The 15,530-nt window shown below is 42.1% G+C and overlaps 1 protein-coding gene across 2 annotated transcripts in view; it reads right to left on the bottom strand.

Moving 5' to 3' along the window:
- Nucleotides 1-26, bottom strand: part of MYO7B (myosin VIIB) — a 46,517-nt gene extending 46,491 nt beyond the window's left edge. For both annotated transcript variants that reach the window (XM_086468022.1, XM_086468023.1), the window contains exon 1: nucleotides 9-26. In XM_086468022.1, coding sequence (XP_086324148.1) covers nucleotides 9-26 — 18 coding nt within the window. The remainder of the gene's footprint in view (nucleotides 1-8) is intronic.
- Nucleotides 27-15,530: the final 15,504 nt, after the last annotated feature.

Below are 15,530 nucleotides of genomic sequence, written 5' to 3'. Positions count from 1 at the left end.
AGACTTACCTTTCTGAAAACCACCATTATGTTTCAGATCACTGTATGTAACCTGCAGTGACAAGAAGAACATAACATTAGGCCACAAGAGGGCTCAGGCTTTGATCAAAACAGACAGAGGGGTGGAGATATTTCCTTGTAAAAATAACAGCAAAATGCCTTAAAATGATTATGTTTACAGATTTCATTAAAGCAAAGGAGATCATAATAAGCTACATCCAATGAAGAAACAACAAAACCATCTACCCAAAGATCTGCAGCACTGGGGTGGTGCATAATCACGAAGATGCTCCAACCCTGAAGAAGTCACTGTGCACATGTTCATACTGAATAGTTCTCTCAGTCAAATGCTAGGCACATTTATTGGCTGAACTTCAAGTTTGGCTCACAAATAAAATGACCCCACAATACAATGTAATTCAATACACAATAGGGTTACTTTTTGCTGGTCCATTGACCCAGCAGTTCAGTTCCTACAAGTGGCTAGCCCAGTGATTCAGACTGAAATTATACTCTCCTAAAATGCTCAGTTTCCTCAGAGTCATACAGCTTGAACCTACCACCATATAGAAACTGAGGTCTAGAGGTCACCTTTCTTGGCTGGAATGGGAGGGGTTGCAATGAAGGCATGAGCCCCAAAATAAGGAATTGGAAGGAACAACAATAAAATTAGGAGCTCATTACCAAGTGTGAAAAGTGAAAAGATTGATGGCCAGAAATCTACACCAGTGCTTTGATTAAGGGATGATGCTGTTTAGGCTGTGATCCTTCGAACAACCAAGGAACCAAAGTCTTCCAAAGCCGCTTCCTGTCTTCCTGTCATAGACTACTGCAGCTGCATTTTGGGAGTGATTTCAGGACTAGGTGTGATTTACTGGCTCCCACTCTTGCTACAGAGCAAAGGCTGCTGCTGTATGCCTTTTAATGTGTGTGGAAATCACAGGCAAAGACTCTGCAAAGTTGCCTTTGAATGTTTCCAGAGTTCTAGACAGGGTTTCTTCCCTGTTATCTCTTCCTACTATCAGAAGTGATCCCTGCACGTTAAGGCTGTTGAGTAACCTGTGATTCAGTAGCTGCTGTCTGTGTGAGCAGACATCAGTCATTAGTCCAGGTCTCCACAGCCTCATATTCACAAACTTCTCACAGCTGTGTGATCCATTCTGCTCCCTCTATTTATCTAAAGGATCACTCCTATCTATCGTTCCAGCACACCCAGAGAAAAGGCTCAGCTCAAAGTGGATGATAAGAAGGAAATGCTTGCAATAAGAAAAATGCTTCATAAAATACTAACCTTGGACCAAAAATTAATTCTGTTTTTACCCTTTTATGATCTATTATCAATGATGTTTTCTTACCGTTTTATCTCAAACAGACTTTACAATTCATGCTCAATGAGGACATATTGAATCATCTGCATCCCTTCTGTACATTCCTGTTTGACAGCAAATGGCTTGAATGCTACTTTGCAAGAAGATGAGTGGTCACTGCAGGACCAGAAATTGATCTTTGGCACTTACTCCAAGCAAGCCTGTGAGCTCTCAGAACAGTCCCCATGAAGAAGAGAGACATCTGCTCCAGTTTTACCTTGACAGTCAAATGCAAATTTCTTATTTTCTCATAGCCTTTTGAGAAGTTATTTTATTCTGTCCCTAAATTATGTGTGTCTAGGTTTTGGACATGTTCTCTGGAAAGTTTGGGCAAAACAAGAAAAGCAGAAATTAACTGAGTTGAAAGTTCCATTTTCTACTTATGCTATATAGATAATCATCAAAATCCCAGTTTGCAGTACCATTAATATTAATGATTAATGGGATACTTCATCAATAATTCCACTGAAATCCTTGGGATTTCTTCTATCAAAGGCTTTAAAATCTTATAATTAAAATATCTGTTAACTATTTACAATTTGTTTAATATGGATGGTATATCTTTTTGAGAGGTATGCAGATTTCATTACTTTTTCTGATTGAATCATTTAAATAATTTTATGATTTATCTTAATTTTATGGTGGAGCTATACAAGTTTCTGAGGTTTAGAAATTCACAACTAAATTATTAGAAAAGTGTTCCAAGTCACCACTTTATTTTTGGAAATTCATGCTCTTGAAAAACGAAGATTACCATTAAAAAAACATCAGGGGGAAGTTTGGGGATAACACTGTTTTCTCCCTCTTGTTTTAATAAACTTCAACATTAGAAGAAAACATTGCAGTAAAAGAATTAGGGCTCATTTTATCTCTTGCTTTCCTATAGCTGCCCACTTTTTTTAATCTATGTTATTTGGGAAGGTAAAAATAGCTTCCACAGATCATGGGCTTATTTAAAATCAATGGGTGCATAAGCAACCTTTACTTCAGACTAAATGGAAGAAGCAGTTATACTCCTGCATGCAAGATACTGCCCCTGTTGTGAGTTACACCAGTGTCATAACCATAAGGAGGGCTATCAGGGTAGCAAAATGGAAACTAGGAAATGCTTGACAAGCTACAAGATCTTTGTGCCCATTTGTGGCTATAAAGCACTACACAGTAGAATGGATTGAAGAGGGTTTCTAAGCAAGCCCAGAATGATTTACCACTTTAAAGTCATCATAAGATATTCTGAAAATAACTAATTATCAAAATTAAAAAATGTATTGTGATCTGAAAGTGAAAAATCAATAGATCTTCAGGAGATAACAGACTGCTGATGTAGAAGTCCAATGCTAACACACATTTTAAAGCAGGAATTGTAAATGTAATTTTCATATAGGTGACCCAATAATGAGAAATGGTCTCACTTAATAACAAAAGCTAGCACATGGAGAAACTGCAAGTGCTGTGTCCCCAACACAACACCTGTTGACTATATTAAGAATAGATTTTCCCTGTGAGACTAGGGCAGCCTCCAGAGCTCATCGGTAACTGAGACAATTCTCAATTTTGTTGCACAACATCTAGGAAAAAATAATATGAATGTGTTTGTTCTGTCTGCTTGGGGTTTTTTCTGTTGTTTTTTTACACTCAAGACGGAACTTCTGTCTCTCATAATCAGTTATGGCGAAGTCCTCATGTTCTTATTTAGGACTCAGGAACAGGATCTGCATATTAACTTCAAGAACGTGATGACCTGTTACTGTGCGTGATGCAAGGCGGTGGAGAAGCATGGTACTTAGCAAACATAGGCCAAAGATAGGCCATGGTCAGTCACAGTGACTTACAACTGACAGATACTTTTTCACCTGCACCGGAAACCAGAATATTGTGACAGAGCAGAAATGTCTACCCAGAACAAAGAGGGAGTGGTACATGCAAACAGAAGTACAGCCATACTGTATCACAGCCAAGCTACAGCTAGCTCCAGATCCTGTCTATGTTAGCAGCTAAGAATGGACATGTAGGGAGGAGATCCTGTATAATCCTGGGATACACAGTTTCAACATTTAAAATGCTTATTCCCAGTGAAGTCGTAAGTGGCCAACCCCCGCACCTGCTTGAATGGCCGCTTTCTGACAATGCCTGGCTCGCTCTGTTGCTTTTCTTGCCAAAGCAACGCAGCACCGTAAAGCAAACTGCACCCCATATGATGGGAGATTACCTCTCCAGAAGAAGTCTTCACTGTCTGGCATCTGCAGCTTAATTCCCTCTGTTTCATAAGCATTGGAGTAAGAAGGAAAAGGAAGGTGAAACTGGCACTGGCGCCATTAAGGGACTCCTCACAAGTGCCAGTTCTCTGCTGCACCTTTGTGCAGGAGGAAATGACTGAAGCATGGTTAGTTATTACAGGACTTTGCTCCCAGTTCAGCACATATGTCATTTCCAAGTCAGGCATTCCAGCAAGCAGGAAGGTGAAATCTTGCCTGGGTGAACCTTAAACTTCAATCTCTCCATTGTGCCTGAATCCTTTCCGATTTCTGGAAAGCACTGCCAGAAGAAAACCCTTTAACATCTGGGTTTATGCTGCTCCAACACTTCCCTGGGGTTCTCTTGGAGTCACCCTGTTAGATAAGAGGCAAATCAGGCCCTCATCTCTCATCCTTTCTGCAAGGTCAGAAAATGCACATTAGTCTATGTTCTGTGTGGATTGTGTTTCACAGTACCTAGAGCTCAAAGCAAAATCATCTCATGACACTTAACTGAAATGGATACACACACACATATAAAGGCATGAAACTTCCTGGGTTTGTTATTATTACTTTATCTCCCAACAAACACTCTGTCCTTGTGTTCCAGCATCTAGCTGCATGTTAACTTCCTATCATCTGCCCCCTTCTCTCTTTCCAAATTAGGACAGGATGGCCAAGAGCTTCCCTCTTTCTGTTTGCTCCATGTGTACTCTTAGTAATTCTGTGTCCTTCTTGGATATCCTGTTAAATTCCAGCACTGGATGTGATGTATGGGAAAGAAACAGAAGTGCAGTATACCTGTAGAGAGGCAGATACAGGGCTTATCCAGTCAGAGCAAGGATCCAGGAGTCAGGCACATTTCAACCCTAACGATGAGCCCAAACAGCAAGGACAAGATTTTTTCCATCTACTTTAATGGAACTGTGTAACCTTCCTCCAGGGCACCGTACACCGCAGGTGGTTTGCTTCACTATGCACTATTCCCTATGCCCTTTATTAAACATGTGAATGAAGGCATGCAATAATTGTGAACATGTGCTAGTATACCTAATACCTTAATTCTTATTTTCTTGTTTCCTAGGTTCAATGTAGCTGGGAAAGGCAACAAAACTCTCCATGTCAGAGACAGATTTTTGGGGCTCCTGCTGTAGTTACATATACAAAACAGAGGTAAGCATTCAAGCATAGCAATAAATAGTTGGGAGTAATGTGTGTTTATTCATGTTATAGATTTGTTTTTTAGGATTAGGCTCCTTACCTGATGTTTCTGTTTAAGTTTTATAGCAGAAATTAAGATACAGGTGTGGAAATAGATCATAGGCCCTTCAGGGCTCAGAAAGTTTTAGAGAGGCAGAAAACCACAAGGCAGAGACAAGAGCTTTCTTAAAGTTTTGAACTGTGCAAATCATCCTTGCTCAAGCATTTTTCCTCAAAGTTGTTCTTTAGCAGACTTATTTCTGATACAATGGTTTTTAGAAGAAGTCTGTATGCTGTATGTGATTAACAAAATTTCAAGTACTGATTTTATTAGATGAAGGTCAAATATTGGCAAATAAATCAAAGTACATACCTTTATACTACCAAGGCAGATATCCAAAGTTTTCTGTGTAAGTAGACTGAAGGGAAAAAAGTGCCATGCATATTTCTTCAGCAAATGAAACATACCTGCTGAAATTCCAAATGGAGTGTGTTTTGAGGCAGAGAATTTCATTCTAAAAATATATGCATTTTTAACCCTTGTCACCAAGATGCAGTGGGGGTGCTATTTTAGAGAGAAGTACAGTATTTCTGTCCTATTATGGTATATAAACTGTATGAGATGGAAACATAGGGAACTCAAGACAGTCTGAAAGAAAAGCACAATTGATTGTATGGCTGAAATATGTATTGTAAGGGAGATGGATTTCCACAGTTAAGTCTAGACATACTCAAGAGCCAGAAAGCATAAGCTGAAGCAGTAGAGACTTGATATACCAAGCAGAAGCAGCCTAGATGCTTTGCAAAGCACAAGTACCTAACAAGAGATGAGCAGGCGGCTTGCTAAAGGCTTCTTCAGAGAAGTGCCTGTGAGTGAACAGGAGGAGCTCAAGTTTGGGAGTCACTGAGCTGTGCCAATGGGGAAAGACAGGAGCTTGCCAGGAGTGAGCAACGCTGTTTACTGATAAAGACAGAGTTTGGTGAGGGACTGTGCAGGGCACAGACACTCTTGTAATTGTAATTAGGACTAATTTTGTATGGTCTACAATGATGAATAATGAGAAATGAATAAATTAAAATTGGACAATCCCTGGTGAATTTTATCCTGCTGTTGTTCAGAGCAAAAGGTCTGTCTGGATAGATATGTGTTAACAAAACTGCCTCTTCCTGACAGCTTCCTAATTAAGAGATTGATGTCAGGATCAAAGGGTTTAATTTGCACACGGCACTACCTCTCACATTTCCTCTCCAACTAAATCAAAGTGGCCTTGTCATTTCTGCATCAGAGTCCTCGATGCCATGCTAGGGTTTTTTCTGAGGTTTATGAAGGGAAGTGGATTTGATATAACAATTTGCAATTTAAACTGTTCATTCAGAGGCCCTCCTGTCTACACCAACCTCCTTCCCTTCCTCTAAGCAGATTTGTAGCTTTAAGTCACTAATGTCTGTTAACTCTGAAAGGCACGCTGCAGGGAACAAAGGAAACTAAATAAGAAGTACATACCAGTAAAGGATTTCCAAGTGCATCCCTTGGTTGTCTTGAGCATTCTGTCCCTCAGGGAAAGGCTTATTTCATTCCAGCCAGTTCATGATGTTATACCGAGGCAGACTGGTGGGGCTCTGGGATCTGTGTCATTACACACCTTCACACTGTCAAGTGCGTGCTGCTTACTCTGCTTGCTAGCAGGCAGGTCACTCTCCCCCACTGTGTAATCCCATTACGGTCTGAGTGTCACTCCATCCTTCCTTTTGGGATGCAGCCAAGATGGTATTGCAAGAGTATATTACAGGCCAGAAAGTGGCAAGTTCTGGCTCATGAGGGACAAAGACATGTGCACACAAGCATGCACACTAGTGTGCACACACACGTTACCTGCAGAATAGCTGTCAGAATTTATGCCTAATTATTCAGCATTGCTGAGGTGAGGTTGCTTAAGACCTCTTAAGTGCACTCTCTCCTGTGTGGTGTACGTGGCATGTCACAGGACCAGGCTCGGGGTTAGAAGGTTTTGTTTCAGAAAGATGGGAATTCATAACTGTTAGAAAGGAACCTCTATGCCTCCTTCCACTTTCAGTAAATGCAGAAATTCTCTATTCTGTCATCAGTGTAGCCTCAGTCAGCTGGAATTTGGGACAGTGGCTTGCCATCCCTGCAGAACATGACACACATTTATAAATTAATTTCCAAGGAAGCCTACCATCATGCTCTGATTCTGCTTGGAACTTTAGTATATAATAGACTTCTGTGTTTTCTAGGTACCTTGGTACACTTCCCAGGTACCTTGGTACACTTACTTAAATATTTTTTGTTAGTTTCTATTTATTTTTCCCCTTGTCCATTATGTTCTGTTACATTACTCCCAACTTGTTATTGCCTACCTTAGTGTTTTGTCTGCAGAGAACTTTATTTGTTGTGTTATAATGAGTCACATTAAAGTTTTCATACTGCCTTCTATTTAGTCAGTTGTAGAATTACATTTCTTTATGGAAGTCAGATAAGTGAAACAACAAGAGCGTCCCATCACATACTGGCATATGTGCCTGCTCCTGCCAGAAAAGATCTAAGTGAAACCACATAGTGCAAGAGCTAAAAGCAGTAAAAGTCATACAGGAGCAGGAAAAAAGGACATGATACCATTAAGAGTGTGGTCCTGAGGATCACTAAGGGACCTTTGGGGCTATCTGGAAAAGACCTATAGCGCTGTAAACAAACAGGCATTCACTGTATATTTTACGTATGTTGCTTCCAGGGAGAAAGAAAGGGGTTTCTGCATTTTTGCTAAGAATATAGGACTGTATCAAAGAAACATCTGACTCCACTGCCAATTTCTCCTTCTAAGTGAAACACTGTAGAAGATGTTGAGTAGTGACTCAATTCAGAGAGTTCAGCTCTATTTAACATGGTACACTGAACTCCCTGCATTACAACTGTGCTAGCTGCTGGAGCGTGTTAGTTAATAATGGCTTAACCTCTCTGCCAACCATTCTAAAGTGCCTCTAGCACAGAAGAAATAATGACTCATTTTGCCCAGAGTTCTCAACTTACTGAATTTTGATGTCTGTGAGCAAGTGTACCATGTAAGATTATAAAAATCACTGTTGTGATAAAATATCCCAAATGACACTGCCCCAATAGTTTTCTATTTGTCACACATTAACCTGTACCTTCTTAGAAAATAATATTTTCTTTGCCACAGAACAACAGAGGGAGGAGCCCACCACTGTATGCATTTATTAGGCTTTCGATTTTAAAATGACACATCCATGATAGAAGTCATCGGAGGCGTCAGTGGGCAGGGAAGACAGGCGTGAACTCAGATCTGCCCTTCTTAGCTCAGCCAGGAGGTGAGTTCATGCTCTGCAATTTTACATCCTCAGTAAGACTGCCCAGGCTGACGCGTGGATGGGCACGAGATGGAGTCTGCCTCCTGGAGTGGCCATTTTAGGGCAGGAAGCAGGGACAAGCTGCGAGATCCTCAAAGGAAAGTCACCTCTGCTCCCACGATGTGCCATCAGGCATCATGTTCACGTGCGCATGAGGTTATCCAGCCAGGCATGCTGGAGATGTGGGTGCCTGGATGAAATACACCCCACCAGCTATGATGCACTGTAAACACAGGCTTAAATAGGTTGCTGGACAAAGATGTGCTTAGAGCTATTCCTGTCCTGAGCAGGAAACTGAAAGGGATAATACACAATGAAGCCGCAAACTTAACCTTGAGCTATACAAATTACAGGGAATGAAAAACACAACCAATGGGAACCAGTAAAGGCGCCTTAACTACAGGCACTGCATTGTAACGTGTAATCTTGCCAAACTGGGGCAGTGGAAAAGAACTCTCTGGGCGGAAATAGAAGCTATTTTTTCCAACTGCTTCTGCTGCCACGTGCGATCCCACTTGATAGAGAGTGACTGTACAAAATCAGGTGATCGGCTGAACACACATCAGCTGTAAGGTAGCTGTGTTGGCAAATGGAGTCCTATTTAGTGGGACGATACCCAAGGCAAAGAATCACAAAGCAAGCAAGCGATGTGAAAGCATCGGCAAACGTGCCCTGCTGAGATTCATGGTGCCAGTTTGGGAGCGCCAAGCTCCAGACCTGCATGCCAAGGCCCTGTTTACAGGCAGTAAGTGAAAGCATGGGCAGAAGCTGCTGCAGAGCCACATGATGACAGGGATCATAGCTGCTGTGCTAACCTGGCCCTGCCTGGTATTAGACCAAGGTGCGGTGGAGGGAACAGGGAAACAGCTTTTTGGCAAATACCTCTTTGGTATAACGCTGTATCACCTGGACACCATCCTGAGCACATGTAAAATAAAGAGGTTTACATAACAGATTAAGTATCTTATACTTCTGATACCTAAAATTAGGTTTACACCTAAAATTACCAATCGCTCCTCTAGCTCCAAACAATTATTCAGTGGAATTGCTTTGTTATCCTACTAATTTGAAACATGCTGCTTTTGCATCCAGGTACACAAACTACATTGCTTTCAGACTGAAGCTGCCCTAAAGGTAGAGACTTTGGGTAACACACAATTAATGAGCCCAGATTCTGAAATTAGCTGCACTTGCTATTGCATTGGAGACGGGACACAGGCAATCCATGTTTCTTGAAATGGCCAGTAACAGAACTCTGGGTTTGCATGCACCCAGTGCTATAATTTTGTGTCATTACACAGTGTTTTGCGTGGTTACAAAGGCAGGCAGTGAAGCAGGGCCATGGGGTGAGCTTCCTGAGGTGGCAATTGAGTGCTCCCACACCACAATGGTGAAATGGCCCCATCACAGCTGGAGTCACAATGGTGGAATGTGGGACCCACTCACCACCCCTTCAGTTGCACCTCAGCCATGGCCCAGGTGGCTGCTGTGGTAGGAGCGGGCAAGGAAAGGGACAAAAAGCACTGGTCCCATCAGCAGGGCCGGGCTTGGTAAACCTTGCTTGGCGTTTCCTCCATACCTGTGGGGAGAGGGAGCCGGAGGTGGTGGGCAGGGCCCACACCACTGGGCGGTCTTGCCACTCTCTGTCCCCTGCAGCACAGGACAGTGTCTCAGGGCTGTGCGGGGCTTGGAGAGGCTTCTCCCTGAGGTGAGACTGGCTGGAGAGTGGCGGGGAGATGGCTGGGAATGAGGGGCGAAGCGACTGAGGGGAAATACAAGTAGAACTGCCTCAGGTGGCTTCAGAAGCTGTCCCACTGAGAAGTTTCCAGCCATGCTCTCTGAGTTGTGCTGTAAAGTGGCAAAGATGTTCTCAGGTCCCAGGGGTAGCTGAGCAGAAATTCATTTTTTCCTTGCCTTTTGCTCATCCATGTTCCCTGGCCATGCCTGCTTCAGAATGTCAAAGATTTCCGAATTTAGTTCTGAATGACCAAGAGAATTAATTTTTTCTTGTGATCACACTAATCTTAAACCTCCAAGTGGCTGGTAAAGTAGAAACAGACAAAACAATGTTCTGATAGGCGTGGGGTGCTCTGCTAAAGCTGGAGAAAGAAGCATTTTGTTTCAAAACAGTTCTTTTAAGTGCAGTCAGGTATTGAAACTGTGCTTATCTCAGAACGTAGCCTGAAGGAGGTTGAATTGTGCTTTATCCCTGCAGCAGAACTGATGCTGGAAAGTTTTCACTGAAGAGCAGCTCAGAATGAGATAGCTCATGCTAAAGATTGAGCAGGAGGATACCAATATTTTGTTTTCTTCAGTTTTACCTTCTGAAATATCAAATATGCTGAGCAAGAATGCATTTTAATAGGAACAGATCTGCATTCAACTGCTACCGTGCAATATTTTCTGCCTGACTTGGATAGCACAGTAACAGCAAATATTCTTTCTATGATATGAAAGATGCAGTTAAGGATATCAGCTACTTTTTTGTGCTCCTGATACAGATGGAAGATAGTCCAGAAGCAATGATACCAGCAGGATTCGGGAGCATAACAGCTCAAAAGAAATTACATTGTGTAAGAAAGACCAAAGAATCCTTCGAAGAATCCTTGCTGTCTGTCATCGCATTCTTGGAGGCAAATAGAAAAAATAAAAAGAGGAACAACCCAAAGTAAAATTTTTTGCTGGACTTTATCATTTTATCAACTGATATAATACTTGGACTTAGGCTTCGTAACAAAGGGTACAGCTAAGAATTATCTCAAGGACTAGTTAATGGGCACTGGTTTAGCAGTCAGCTATTGACATGAGTGTAGGCATGAGTTGCTTCCCCACCTTTTATTTCCTGTCCTACTTAGAGTTTTCTTCACAACTCACAAGTAGTAACTGATGAACTCAGATGGCTTAGTAATCTCTGGTATGCTTCCTTCCTGGAGGAAAGAGGAAAACTTTACATATGAACTTCAGCAATTTTTTTGTTGATAGGAACAAGTGTAAAACATGAGGAAGCATTGACAGGAGAAAAAGAGGCCTCATATGCTTTAGTGGTATAAGTAGCTTTCTGTGAGGGGTCTGTTGCCTGGGAGCAGTAGAGGTGTTGATGAGAGACGCTCCTGTGTGTCTGAGGTGATCCCAGAAGCCTGTGAAGTTCTGGCCCTGTGAAGGGAAGTCAGCCTGTGAGAAGCTTGCCAGTGGTTGTAAAAAACTGTTCTCTGTGTTCTTTCCTCAGCATTAGGCCACCTATGGAAGAAGCTGACAAGGCTCAACCAAAAAAGCCAAAATCTCGTATTGCACATTACAGAAGTATTTAATATGTCTGATTTTTCTTAGGTTTCATGGACTTTAGAAACCTCTAGCTTTTGTACTTCAGCATTGTTGATGAAACTGTGGCTTTCAAGCCGTTCTTCCCTTGTGGCCATTGGTGTAGCCAGTGGCTTGAGGGTGTATCATAGAGCCTAGCCCTGTAGATGATGTTACCTGTATTGGCTGTGGCAGGGCACACTACTTTTACTGACAGCAGGAGACAGACCAGGTCTCTCTGGCAGAAAGCCCATGCATGTCAGCAGAAAAGAGTATTTTAAATCAAAGCTGTGTGCTCCCTGTTGTCTGTATTCACAATGGACTTCTGTCAGTTAAAAATACTCCAGCCCTCGGCTCCAGGCAGAGTGCTATAGTTTACTTAAAACGCTAATTATTTCAGTGAAGCCCAGTTTCTGTCCTCACTGCTGTGCTCCCATTCCCTTTCCCTCCTCTCCCACCAGGAGGAGCTCTGTGAATCCCTGTGACTCTTCCCACCGTTAAGCTTAGCCTGATGCTCATCCGTCTCCTCTGGTACCCCAGACCAGTCACCTCAGCGGGGAACACTGCACTGACCTTACTGAGCACAACGCACAGCAGTGCTGTCGGGGCTAGAAGAGCTCCACTCCACCCGCGGTTTTGCTGTTTGTCTCAACTACATCCTCCCTGTTTCCAACTCTCCCTTGGTAAACTACCAAGATAAGGACACTGAGGAACCTGCAAACAGGGCAATGAGACAAGATAAGCCCATATACGGAAGAAAGACTCAGATTTCATGGAAAAGACACTAAAGGACACCAGAGACCACCAAAGACCCCATGGAAGCCCTTCAGAGACCCAGGCCGCATGCCTAATAACTATGCAACTATGATTATGATAATTAGTTCCAGGAAATAGGATGAACATATCTAAACTTTCCTGGAAATCTCATGCCTGTGTATGTAACAGGGGGATAAAAGGTTTGGTTGATGCCGCATACGGGATGCACGTCGGGTGGAGCGATCCCCCGTGCAACCGGCGCCGCAATAAAAGAACGCCTGCCTTGTAATGCTGCATTGGGGTTAAGAGGTTTATTCCTGATTTTGGTGACAACTACATCTAAGATTAAAGCAAGGCTCCTAGGGACAAGCTTGCTTTTTGATGCAGCTGACTTACTCCCAAAACATGGGTAGGGGAGAAGCGTACCACCAAGATTCTTATCCGATGTACAGTCATCGGGGAAAGGAACCAAAAGCTTGACTTCAGCATTTTCATGCTGCATAAAATAGTATTTTACAAGGTGCTCAGGAACAACTTCTTTTTTTAATTTTGGCTTGTAAAACATTCACTACGAATACGAGTCTTGAACATGAATAGTCTTATTGTAGAACTTGCACAATCTATCAAGGAGAAAGCTTACTCACTGTTAGATTTCTTTATTTCCTCCTGATGTTTTAGTTTTTCAAACAATGACTGCAAAAAATCTGATCTTTCCACATGTCTAGGAAACAACACAAACAGCATCTATGTCAGCACCTACAAAGAGATTCCACTTCTTCTGCTGTTGTTGTAAGTCGCTTTCAAACATTAGAACTATGATCAGACAATGAAAGTTCTACCTTTAGTGCATGCGCCAAGCCTCTAAGAACCTAATGTAAATATTTGCCACCAACATTTGCTGCTGCTGAAGGGGGAAGATTCTGTGGGCCGAAGAGAGTTTACTTTAGAATATAAGAAACACACTGACCTACATGCAAGTTATTTGAAAGACCACAACAGCCTCCATAAACAGTGTCTTCTCACCCCCCTACGCAGTTGTTAGTCTAAGAGACTGATGCTGTTTTTCTGATGTGAGTGCTTGCAACTCAAAAAAAAAAAAAAAAAAAAGGTAATGTAGCAGTCCTTTCATTAATTTATCCAAAATAAGACAAATAAGACCAATTATTAGTCTTCCCTGCAGCAGACACACATGAAGCAGCTATACAAAAGGCAAGTCTCGTGTAATAATGTCAAACCACATTGGGTGCTGCAGGCTGTCTGGGGCAAGATTAGTGCCCATTTACCATCCATCTCACCCCACAACACCTTGTTTCAGCTTTGTTAACTGCTACAAGTCAACCGATAGAGCCACTTCACAGAGTCAATCAGTGCCCCAAAGACTTCAAGATCTTCATCTGAAGTATCTTTTATAACTTATTTCAATGGCAGTTACTACGGCTCCGCTCAATACTTCAGAAGAAAGTTAAAACTTGAGCTTTAGCATAAATCCCAGTAGTATGGCCTTTAAAAGAAATAAAAAAGCTTCAGCTGTTTTGGTAAGAACGTATAAAAAATCCTTACCTTGCTCTCACCAAGGTCTGACACCCATTCTTTGACCAAGTTACTCAGTTTTCCAAGAACAATCAGCCTGTAAAGAAAACTCATAAGTTTGCCCTAAAAAAACTGAAGAGGTTAACAAGTTTTACAGTTTTGTTATACCTGCGATTCAGTTCTTCCTCATTGACGTGCAGAAAGAAACTTTACAACCTGAAAGGTTATAAAGTAGGTATGTTTATTGCGCGCAGATGCACAGGGGATCGCTCCACCACAAACGTGCATGCCCATCGTGGCCACTTGTCCAGTATTTATACAATTAAAACACTACATATTCCAGAGACATCTATACATGTTCATGATCTATCCCCGAAAAGGCAGTTCCTTCCGGTCACTCCATTTCCATAATCTCCGCCTTGGGCCCCTCCTCCGTGCGCTTGCGCAGTCCCTCCAGGTGGTCGTGGGCAGGGGTCTTCAGGGATGAAGGCCGTAGGTCTTCCTCGCTGTGTACTTTTCACCTCTCCCCTGAAATCTCTAATTTGGCTGAGCTTGCAGTCCCAGACCGGTTTCGGCCTGGTCTGTCCTTGAGTGCACATCTGGCTACCTCCCTTTTGTTATTGTTCGAAGATGGATGTTAGCTAGCCCTCCTTAGCCCTTATCTCCTCCCACCTTTGACACCTTTGAACTATGAATTACATCCTTGGTTTCGTCTTTTCTGTTTCCCCTTATCAGCTTCTTTCTCTAGCATTCTGGGCCTCCTTCTCAGGCCGTTTGCAGGGGTTAGTAATTAATTGCCTACTTGCATGCATGTTAGTTCTGGGAAAGCAGGATTTATTAGTTTTAGCGTTTTCTATGTAGCTCTCTATTAATATTTTCGATATATCTCCGGTTAGAAAGTATATTTTCTATATGGCCCCCTATCATCATCTTCCAATACCTCACATGGCTTCCATCGCTTCAACCAGCTTCTGAGTATGACGGCAATCTATATCCTTAGAAGGAGCCAAGCATTGGAAAAGTAATTCCATTAGTGCCTCTGAGGCTGGTTCTGCAGCCTAAAACTACTGTGGGAGAAAATAAAATGCTGAAGACTCCACAAAAGCAAAAAAAAGAAACTTATTGGAAAACACCCTTTGGCTTACAGGTTTCCAAACCAACTTCTGCTCTTTTACCCAGCATTAACATAAATGAGAAAAAAAATCCTGCTGATGATTTTTAGATAACTTGACCCAATTTAGAAGCCACAACTACTTTTTTTAAAAAACCATTTGTGGACAGAAGAAAAGATCCAAGTTGCTACCATCTTAACACAACTTATTTGCATTGCTCTAGACAGTTAGAACTAAATACCAGGAAATGAAAAGGTTTGAACTCCACTAAGGGTTACACAGCAGAAGTTTTCGACCCATTTCCGGTTCCATACCAGCTTTGATTTAAGGATATTCCCATCATCTTCCTGCTAACATTAAACAAGACAGTTTAACACTGGCTTCTTTTAGTTAAATGTATTTGCTGTGCTGCTGCTGATTCTGGAAGGGTGTTCTAGTTGAAGGACATCTAACGAAGCAGTCTGTTAAACAGGCCTGATGCAGTAAATTCAGTATTACCTTGGTTTTGTTTATGGAGGAGTACGAAAACATGAACTAATCTGCAGCTAATGTTGCTGGGAGAGCCTCCTGCTCTTAACACGGTGTTCAGCTTTTATAGTTCAGATGCTTAGCTGTACACACATCTGTTTTATCTAAATCAGTCAACATAGA

This window comes from Leptosomus discolor, chromosome 7 (assembly GCF_034619465.1).
Source record: "Leptosomus discolor isolate bLepDis1 chromosome 7, bLepDis1.hap2, whole genome shotgun sequence".
Classification (NCBI taxonomy): Eukaryota; Metazoa; Chordata; class Aves; order Leptosomiformes; family Leptosomidae; genus Leptosomus; species Leptosomus discolor.
The sequence above is the reverse complement of the archived record's forward strand: the minus strand, read 5'-3'. Positions and strand labels throughout refer to the sequence as shown.